At 37.6% G+C, this 10,312-nt stretch overlaps 2 protein-coding genes across 2 annotated transcripts in view; one reads left to right on the top strand and one right to left on the bottom strand.

Moving 5' to 3' along the window:
• LOC109584004 (hemicentin-2-like) overlaps positions 1–3,836 on the top strand; it is a 9,820-nt gene extending 5,984 nt beyond the window's left edge. Inside the window, exons 8-12 of the mRNA XM_019999556.1 lie at positions 23–292; positions 477–637; positions 1,216–1,342; positions 1,390–2,323; positions 2,564–3,836. Of these exons, the coding sequence (XP_019855115.1) occupies positions 23–292; positions 477–637; positions 1,216–1,342; positions 1,390–2,323; positions 2,564–3,614 (2,543 nt within the window). The 3' untranslated portion in view covers positions 3,615–3,836. The remainder of the gene's footprint in view (positions 1–22; positions 293–476; positions 638–1,215; positions 1,343–1,389; positions 2,324–2,563) is intronic.
• Positions 3,837–3,930: 94 nt separating this feature from the next.
• LOC105313643 (hemicentin-1-like) lies at positions 3,931–9,142 on the bottom strand. The gene is made up of 12 exons (XM_019999557.1): positions 9,077–9,142; positions 8,503–8,658; positions 6,887–7,207; positions 6,475–6,759; positions 6,237–6,412; positions 6,041–6,161; positions 5,689–5,988; positions 5,260–5,535; positions 4,951–5,132; positions 4,840–4,901; positions 4,465–4,751; positions 3,931–4,421 (listed from the first exon to the last, which is right to left on the bottom strand). The coding sequence occupies exons 2-12, from the start codon at positions 8,561–8,563 to the stop codon at positions 4,147–4,149; spliced, it is 2,346 nt and encodes a 781-aa protein (XP_019855116.1). The 5' UTR covers positions 8,564–8,658; positions 9,077–9,142; the 3' UTR covers positions 3,931–4,146.
• Positions 9,143–10,312: the final 1,170 nt, after the last annotated feature.

The raw sequence follows: 10,312 nt of genomic DNA, 5'->3' as shown, positions 1-10,312 counted from the left end.
TATTTTTTTTATTTATTTTTAGATCCACCATTCATTACAGTACAGGATGAGTCGGTGTCCATTCTACGAGGCTCTCCTGCAGTCCTACATTGTAATGCCTCGTCAGAACTTGACGTCAGTCTCTCGTGGGTTTTTGAGGGTTCTCCGCTCCTACCAATGAACTCAATAGTGTCTGATGATGGCCACACCCTAACCGTGGGTACAGAGTCACTGGATAATGCTGGAGTGTATTCTTGTGTTGCAACTGATGGTATCTCTGTTGTTAGTAGAGACGTGAGATTGAATATTTTATGTAAGTAATGCAATGAATTTATTTATTATTTATATTTATTCTATTTTTTATTATTTATTTATTTGTTATTATTATTATTATTTATTTATTTATTATTTTTTGGGTCTATTACCTAGTAAAATATTTATTTTATTTTTCAATGTCCCTCAATATAATTTTGTCTCTTTTCTTCATTCTCTCTCAGATGGCCCTGAGTCAGTTATCTTTACTTGTTCAAAGTTCAATCTCACCGAAGGAACAATGGCAGCTACCTGCAGGTGTAGCTCCACCTCCTATCCACCGCCCACGCTTAATTGGATTTATAACGGGACCAGTGTATTGCCACCTGGTATTGGAGTGACACGGGTTAGTTGCAAGTGTAGTGTAATTTAATGAACGTTTGTTGCATAAGTTTGTTTATTGTCAAACAATTTAAAATGGTCATAACTTGAAAATTTTTGATTGGGGGAATTGGCTCAAACTTTCTACATAGCATTAGGACATCAATATGTATCAGAAAATGTAATAAAAATTAGGGGTGATTTTTTAGTCATTTTTTGAAAAAAACTATGGGTTATAGTCTTGGGTAGTTTTCAAAATTTTAGCGTTTTCTTAAAATGGTCATAACTCAAAAATTTTTTATCTGAATCAGTTCAAACTTTCTACACAGCATAAGGACGTCAATATGTATCAAAAAATGTAATAAAAATTGGGGATCGTTTTTTAGCCATTTTTTGAAAAAAACTATGGGTTATAGTCTTGGGTAGTTTTCAAAATTTTAGCGTTTTCTTAAAATGACTGCAACTCAAAAAATTGACATTGGAATTAGCTCAAACTTTCTACAGAGCATAAGGACATCAATATGTATCAAAAAATGAATAATAAAAGAAGGGTCTTTGTCAAACCTGTTTGCTATTTTTATGATTTATTTTGTCTCATTTTAGACCATCAGTGGCAGTCTTATATTATTCTGGACGAGAGGTGTGGTTTATACTGACGAAGGGTTCTACACTTGCAGAGCCTCTAATGATTACGGATCCGTAAATGAAACTAATTTCATTTCTGTCAATGGTAAGATATAAATAAATAAATTATTTATTTATTTATTTTATTTTCAGCCACGCCCATCATTCGGTCTTTTTATCCAAGTGGCTCCGCCGTAACAATCAGCTTGCAAGAAGCCACGCCCTCTTTCGGTTGCTTACCAAACTCCACCTTAAGCTACTGCAGAGTAGTCTGTGTCGCTCGTGGTTGGCCCGCCCCCTCACTTTATTGGATCGACCAATCAACATTAACTCCAGTAACCAATAGTTACGTGGTACGAGAAGGAGGTGTGGTCTCTGCCGTATTAGACCTGGCCGATATCCAGTTTGGAGACTTTAGTTGTGAATCTGTCAATAAATTTGGGAGAACGTCTCAGACTGTAAGTATTACGGCAGTGACCACACCCCCTGTGATCCCGCCCACTCCCCCTCTTCCCGATTCCACTCTCAGTGCTAACATGAGACTCCGCCTACTTAATTCCAACTGTCAGTCATCATCGGAAGAAGAGATAAGAACTGAAATGAGTAATACATTAACAGACGCTACTTTATCCAACTGTCACCTCTGTTCCCGTGACAACGAGACCATAACCATAGAAACGAGCAGGTGTGACTTCGACGGGGCTACCGTCTTTGTCGCAAGTTTAAAAGGAACAAGCTCAGGCTCATTCCAACGGCTTTATTCCTCCTTCACTTCATGGTGGTCGTCCAATCCTCTCATATCTTTATCTGGTTCTCTCTACCTTCTTGATCACAATTGCTCACTGCTGATTCAAGATGGCACTGATCAGTTTAATTGCGTTGAGCCTGTAACAGCTTCTTCTCCAACCCCCACTCCTTCCAGCGATCCTAGTACAACTTCTGTCATTGATACTTATCAGATCATTTGGATTGTTGTTGTCGCCGTCATTGCAGCTTTATGTATGATTGTTGGTGTGGCCCTGTTTGTTGTACTCTGTCTCTGTGTTAGGACATTGAGAAGAAACAAGAAGGAGGACATTGGAGAATCGTAAGAAAAAAAGAGAGGGAAAGGAGAGAGAGATAGTCCCAGAAAAAGAGATTTCTTGTTCTTTAATTTGGTGCTATATTTAGCAATTTTGCTACAAACATGTACATGTACATTAACGAATGCTGCATGACAGTGATACTAAGGATTACAATCTCCAATAACTGTTTCCTCTAGCTGTACTGTACATGCATATTTACCATAATTATTATTGTTTTTATTTTTCTTTCTCTCTTTACACAGTATTGATAATAGTTTATCTAATCTACGTACCTTCAGTTCTCGTAACGCAATGAGTAGGTCTAACATGGAGATGGATGCATCTTTTGCCGGCTCCCATTCAACCCTAGGGGGAAGACATAGAGGCAGTATCGATGATGATGGAATGCTCAGTAATCCGGAATACTTTGATAGAGAATTAGTTCAGCAAGTAAGGAGAGAAAGCAATCTATCGGAGAGCACTTCATCACAAAAGAGGCTCCTACAGACCACACCTACTAATGAGATTGACTACCCTAGTTTCAGCCAGTCGCAGGGGGAGAGTTACCATGGAAACGATCGTCGCTCCAGTTCCCATAGCGAGGTTATAGTGAGTAACACTCCCATACAGGAGATACTGTACAGCGATACGACACAAACTCCGCCTAATTTCACACCTCCACCAGTTTTTACACCTTCGACTCCAGTTCCTCAGACCACTCCTCCTCAGTCGACGCCCACTCCCATTAATGTGTACGATCAGATACGCCCGACAGCAACCAGACGAAGCATTTCTCTGGCACAGAAGGACCCTCGTCACCAGCAGAGTTCCACCCTCCCTCTCTCGCCAGCCCATAAATACGAAGAACCAAGTCCTCCTGCTCATCCACGAAGTCGCATGAGAAGCAACCCGAGTATAGCCACGCCCTATCCATTCCCTTATTCTCAACCAGTTTCATCTCAAAGGGATATTAATAAAGCGGGTGTGGTTAGCCCCGCCCCATTGCACCTAATGCAACGAGCAACTTCGGTCCCGTCCGACCAGCACTGGTTCCACCCACCACAGAGGGCAGGGCACCCTAAGAATTCTATTGGTAGTAGTAGTAAGCTACCAGCAGTACGAGAGAGAGGTACATCCCCTCCTAGTGATCACTGGTACCATGGTAACAGTGATATAGTCACGCCCACTAATGTTATTGATTATGCTACCAGCTCAATTAGTAGTCAGAGTTTAAATCGACCAATCAGCAGAGGGCACAGTGGAGGCGGTGTCGTACCACCCGTGAGACAAGGCGTGGTATTGTACGAAGTATGAGATATAGGAAGGAAATAATTTTAAATGATGAGCATCACTTTTGTGGACTCATAATTAGAGATTTACGTGACGCAAAATTTTCAGAATAATAAAAAATTGATCATTATTTTTTAAATCGCATTTCATTTTCTCTTATTATTTTGTGTTATAATTATTTTTTGTCTCTACGTCAATTCACTTTATGTCTATTATCATGATTTCATTTGTTTTGTAATTTGAAAATTGATGCATTATAGCTGATTAAAATAGCATTAGAATCATGTACAAAAATTGAAAAAAAAAACCATCCCAGGCCATATATGCACAGGCATCTCCATAATGTAAAAGATGATCTTCAACAATTTTTAGAATGTAAAAATTATATGTAGCTACATTGTAAGTCTTTATGCTATGTAATGTACATGTATAAGAAGTTTGAAGCTACGTGTAATAATTATCAGCATGACAAAATGATAAGACAATACTACAGCTAGGAAAAGGAATAATCAGCAAGAAACATAATATACTTGTAGTTAGGTACTCTAGTTCAGGATTATATGAGGTAAGCTAATAATGTGCAGAATATAAGGACAAAGACTGATAGCATCATGGTAGCATTGCCATCAGTTGGACCAGTATCAGTTGAAGCAGTATCAGTTGGAACAGTATCAGGTGGACTGGTACCAGTTGAAGCAGTATCAGTTGGAACAGTATCAGGTGGACTGGTACCAGTTGAAGCAGTATCAGTTGGAACAGTATTAGGTGGACTGGTACCGGTTGAAGCAGTATCAGTTGGATCAGTACCAGTATTCAACTCATCAAAAACACCTAAGAATAAGATGTATGCATATAATTTTCTCTCTCTCCTTACCTGGACACTGTGCTGGATTACCCAGTGTGATGTGATCATCTGATATCATAGGAGTGTCTGGATGCTGTCCTATACTAGTTATAGTTCCATCAGCATTAACAGTGGCAGCTCCATTGAGTGCATAAACAAAGAACCTTGGACTGCTCAGATCAATATCTTGAGTTGTATCAACTGCTGAAACAGTACGGATGAAAGTGAATGAAGTATAGCCGTTGCTATAGATAACACGAGAGTATAAAATATTGTCTCTATCATCAGCTGGTGGCATAGTATGACCAGTAGCCCATCTAAAGAGAGAGAGAGAGAGAGAGAGAGAGAGAGAGATGGGGAGAGAAGAGGTCACATCATGATGCAAGTATAAATGCTATTGCTTACTTGTCAGTTACTTCTCCTCTGCCATTAGAACTAACTGCTGCAAGAACAATATCAGTTTGAGCCTGAAATAGAATGAAATACTTATTTTAGACAATGGACTGACTGGTTTACCATTAATCTGTTATCAGAGAATCCAATTGCAACCCATCGTCCAGTTGAAACACGACCGGTGACATTAAACTGAACGTGCTCACCTTTTACTAGCCATGTGGCTCGATAAAGACAAGGGCCATTGGTACAACCGTAAGAATAGCCACCGCCACAAGTTGAGCTATTGGAAAATGACTTAGGATCTGAGAGAAAGCAGAAGGAAGATAGTTATGATTTATTTGTACAGGCGTTAGAAAAAGCAATTAAAATAGACAAATAGGATTAGATATAGACAGAAAAAAGAAAGACAGCAAAATAGAATTAACTGACCGATATAAAAGTGCTTTGTATTAGTCCCAGCACTAGTTGTGACCAGTACTGTATAGTTACCAGTCACTTCTTCACTCGGTCCCATTATACTACATACTGTTGAGTCTTCACTGATAGTGTAGTAAGGACTGGAGTTATCTATAGTCATGTTGTTGTGGTACCAAGTGATGCTTGAAGGAGTAGGAAGAGGAGAACCGTCCGTGTATATGATAAGAGAGAGGTTAGTGTGGTTGTTCACTCTGAAGGTAGAGCGAGGAGAATACACTGCTGGATTAGCTATAGGAGGGGAGAGAGGGGGGGAGAGAGAGTAAGTTTTGCAACATAATACAACAGAATACTTTTGCTCAAAACAAATAAATAAAAACTGTAAATAAACAATTAAGCAATAATTTAGTAAAAATCAAAAAATCAAAAATTTAATTTCTATACCATCAGTAATGAAGACTGTCTCTTCCTCTCCAGCAGAAGTACAGGTATAATACCCACTATTAGCCGCTTGAAAACTCTCAAAAGCTAAACTACGAAACATTGTTGAAGTATTAAACTGATGAGGACTTTCAGAAGCCTCAGATGTTACACTGGCCCCACCCCCTAGTCCTTCCGACCAATCAAATTCACCCGTTCCCTGACATTCAATGTTAAAATTTGATAAAGTAGGTACATACAGTAGAGGTGACGTCACTAAACTAGATTCATTATTAGTATCAATAAGCATCAGTTGAATGGATCCTATAAGAGGTGTGGTTAAGAGTGTGGTCACTAGTTATTAATAGTTATTAACCTGTGATATTGAGAGTGCCCAGTGATGAAGTATAATTTGATCCGTTAGTAAAAGATGATGAGCACTGATAAGAACCGGAATCAACCACTCGGACATTAGGTATTGTTAATGTACTGATCATCTGTAACAAAAAATAACTATTAATAACTAGTGATAACCAATAATAACCATTAATAAGAATATCAATATAACTTACGGTATTTTCTCCATTGCTTTGTGTACTAATGTTAGTGTTTACTGGTAGAGTTCCGTTCAGTTTGCTCCAGCTAATGTTAAAGGAAGTTCCAGCCATTACAGTACAAGAAAGACTAATGGAGGACCATTCCTTAACTCCAGATACATTCTGAGGACCTGATACTATAGTAGAAGGAGCTAGAGAGAGAGGGGAGAGAGAGAGGGAGAGAGACCATAAATATTAAGAAGAGCAGTCTTACTTATAACAATAAGGTCAACAGTTGCTGCTGCGGAACTTTGAAGTGCACCTGTACCAGAAGTCACGGCAAATAGATATGTTCCATTATCAGAGGCAGCTGCTGATGGAATGTAAAGACTTCTCTTCCAGGAATCAAAAAGCCCTGATGTAAACTTTATGCTGTTGAGTTTCCATGTTATATTGCCTGGTTGAATAGGTTGTATAGCTGAAGCATAGAACTCAATCGTGACTGGAGACCCACCAACAACCGTCAGTAATGGATTGACGGCTTGAGCAACTGGGCTAGCTAAATAGGGAGAGAAAAAAATATTGAATTAATATAAAATATTAAATTGTATAAAATATCAAATTGTATCTATAAATAACACACTTAAAAATGAAATTCTAAAATAATAATTATATTCATCATTTACCGTGTGTGATGTTCAGCATCTCTTCTTCATTATTTGCTGAATCTCTGCAAATGTATATACAAGCATCATTTGCAACAGGGTTGCTAAATAACATAATTACAGAGTCATCGCCAGCACTTTGTTGAGATTTTCCTAAAGAACCTTCGTCCCGAGACCAACTTAGAGAAGGATTAGGTTGATCTGAACGACAAATGAAGACAAATGTCTGAGGTGCAACACCTCCATGTTCATACGAGGCTAGCCCTTCAACTCTCCAACAAGTATTTGATGTTAAATTACACGAGGAGGCATCTTCATGTCTTTGATAAAATGTAATCTTAGCTGTATGAGAGAGAGAGAGAGGTGGGGGGGGGGAGAGAGAGAGGGAGGGAGGGTAAGGAAGATGACAGACATGCCTTAGGATATGTGACATATAATCAGTACAACAATTTGCATCAATTTCAATGATTATGTCACTTCACATTGCAATGACACACACACACACTAACATGCATAATGACAACCATTATAAAAGCATTGCTCCATATCAATTTCTATTCTTGGTAATTTTGATTTAAATTAACAGAAAAATTTTATGGCCTGTTAGCAATTTTGCGAAAAGGAAGAGCCTGCTCTGTATAGCACCTAATAAATAACAAATGCACAGTTATATAATTCAATAACTAGAACTCTAACAATAATTATAACTAAATCATTGCTAATTTTAACTAAATCCTTGATATTTTAGCTATATCAATGATGATTTAGCTAATCAATGCTGATCAATAAATCAATAAAATCTATTAATAGTATTTAAATCAATAGTATTTTAATTAAATCAATAGTAATTTAGTTAAATCAATGTTGATATAGCTAAATCAATGTTGATTTAACTAAAGAATTATTATTTTAACTATTAATCAATGACAATGTAACTAATTAAGTTTAGTCAGCTAAATCAATAGTATTTTAACTATATCAATGGTAATTTAGTAATATAACTAAATCAATGACATATTTTAAAGATTGAAATTTGACATAAATGGCACCCCATACTATACATTCAACAATGCTGCTTTCAACATTTGCCCAGCCTTTGATCATGCTTAGCTGTATTCAAGCAACATGTTGCCTTGAATAGAAAACCTTTCTATTCTTTTAACAAGGTCAAAAGAAAAATTAAAGGCTGGCAACATGTTCCCTATAGGTGCATCTTGGGCTTAAAGATAAACACATGATCCACTGGCAACTTTGTTGCCAGTATTTTTGATGTAGTTGTGCAAGATGTTGCATGAAGTCAAGAACTTCATGCAATACCGTATGGAAGGAAATTTTGGAGGTAGTTAAATTTGGTGAATTTGGCATTTTGATTGCCATTCGCCAAAATAAAAATTCGCCATTTTGAGCCATTATACGCATGCTCAATGGCACATGGCCACAAATTCGCCAAATTAAAATTCACCGATCATCCAAAATTTAGCAATTCGCCAAAATTTAGTCCCTCCAAAATTTCCTTCTGTACGGTATGTTGACCAACCACATCAAAGGTTTAACCACAAGTTACAAGCAACAATGCTGCATAATGAATGCCCACCTTAAGACTTTATACTAGAGGAGGAGATTGAGATAAAACTTACCATTCACTGGTTGCTGCAGGCACAGAAGAAGCAGCACTGAACTCAAACTGATCAACAGCATTGTCCTCTCCAGGGACTTGAAAGAAATGAACGCAAGAAAGTCTCAGTGTAGTAGCAGGTTCTTGATTGTTTTTTTGGCGGTCTTGTGTACCTCTCCTAGGAGCAGAGGAGAGAGGGCTCAGCAAAACACAAAAATATTACACTTGAAAATGTGCCCATTAGCCTGAAAATTAATACTTGCGTGTGGACAATAGGGCTAGGCAAATTATTCTTAAATTTCACTTGTTATGTTTTCAGGCACTGCCCAAAATTCCACCCTATTATGCTAATTATCCTCATTATTGATGCTCATATTTTAAGCTTTAGTTAAATATCGACTATCAAGTTACACATAGAGTCTTTCTAATATAATTGTAATAAAAATGAGTCACTGGAAATAGAATAGTCATTGCTCTAGTCTAGTACTTGTACTACCTGCCACATTGAATTGTAATTTTTATGTGGTCATTCATGAGATAAAATACTTTTAGAGTATATGCGTGAGTAATGAGACAGATCACATTATGAGACAAACCTTTGAATTGAAACAAGCTCTTGCTTACAATTTCTTTGCTACCTGATTTATAATTTTCTTGCAAAGATACCGTATAGCTGGTTTATTTCGTGTGGAATTAATTTTCGTGCAGGCTCAAATCCACTAAAATTAATTCCACTAAATTTTATTAAAATATTAACAAAAATTTAGCAAGGCACTAAAATTAATTCTAATGAAAATTTAAACAGCAAAAATTTGAGGCCACGAAATAAACCAGCTATACTGTAGTTTGAATAAACGCAGCTTTTTACTAAAAACTAATTTTCTAAAATTTTATTTATTGAAATCACGCCTACTAAGGTAATAATTACTAATAATGACCACGTTGCGAGTTACTACGGTCCTAGTGTTGTCTGCTCGAGTCTGTGTGAGTGTTTGGCATCTTAAACAGTGGCGGATCTGGGTGCAAGTTAATGGTAGGGCCAGGAAGTGGGTGTGTCCACTTTTCAACCAGTTATTTTATGGTTATGCATCTTTTGGCCATTTTAATGATGGGTTTCAACAATTTCCTCATCTATGCTGTGCTTATAATGCTCTTCAAGCACTTGTAAGTACTCTGGTGTGGCTTGTGGTTTGCTTTATCAAAACTTGAGGCAGGGAATTGTTTACATTGCATCTAATGAATCTCATTACTGACTTCTGATGCCCGGGCCATGGCCCGTCTAGATCCGCCACTGATCTTAAGACTTTCTTCCAGCCTGTTTCTGTCTCTAATGTGACTGGCATTGTATGTAAGTGATATATCTAATGCTTCAAAGAAAATACTAGTTTATAATCTATACTGTTTAGGTTAACCTTAATGGCCGCATGTCCTCAAAAGTCAAGGAAGCTATGGACCGATGAGTCCATGCACGCAGCAGTGATTAGTGTTACAGAGGAAGGGAAAGGTTTAAGGGAATCGGCGAGACTATATAATGTGCCTGTTGAGACGTTGCGGAGAAGGACGAATGGTACTGTGCATGTTGACTGTAAGCCGGGCCTGCAACAGTCTTGTCGAAAGAAGAGGAAGATAAATTATGTGAATATTTGATTATGATGGCAGACATGGGTTATGGATTAACAAGAGAAACTGTGATGCATTTAGCCTTTGTTATAGCTGAGAAATTTAATAAAAAACATCCTTTTACTGGTGACTCGGCAGGTCGTTCATGGTTTGATGGTTTTTGAAAACGACATCCTATGCTAACAATTCGTATACCTCAGCCACTATCTCAT

The sequence above is a fragment of the Amphimedon queenslandica genome, unplaced genomic scaffold (assembly GCF_000090795.2).
Source record: "Amphimedon queenslandica unplaced genomic scaffold, v1.1 AMPQUscaffold_13257, whole genome shotgun sequence".
Lineage (NCBI taxonomy): Eukaryota > Metazoa > Porifera > Demospongiae > Haplosclerida > Niphatidae > Amphimedon > Amphimedon queenslandica.
Note: the sequence above shows the minus strand (reverse complement) of the source record. Positions and strands in the feature narration are given on the sequence as shown.

Coding starts and splice junctions, on each gene's coding strand:
- LOC105313643 (XM_019999557.1), bottom strand. CDS start 8,563: ATGCTGTTGATCAGTTTGAGTTCAGTGCTGCTTCTTCTGTGCCTGCAG. Junction 6,413..6,474: donor TGTTGACCTTATTGTTATAA/GTAAGACTGCTC, acceptor CTCTCTCTCTAG/CTCCTTCTACTATAGTATCA. Junction 5,989..6,040: donor GGGCACTCTCAATATCACAG/GTTAATAACTAT, acceptor CACCTCTTATAG/GATCCATTCAACTGATGCTT.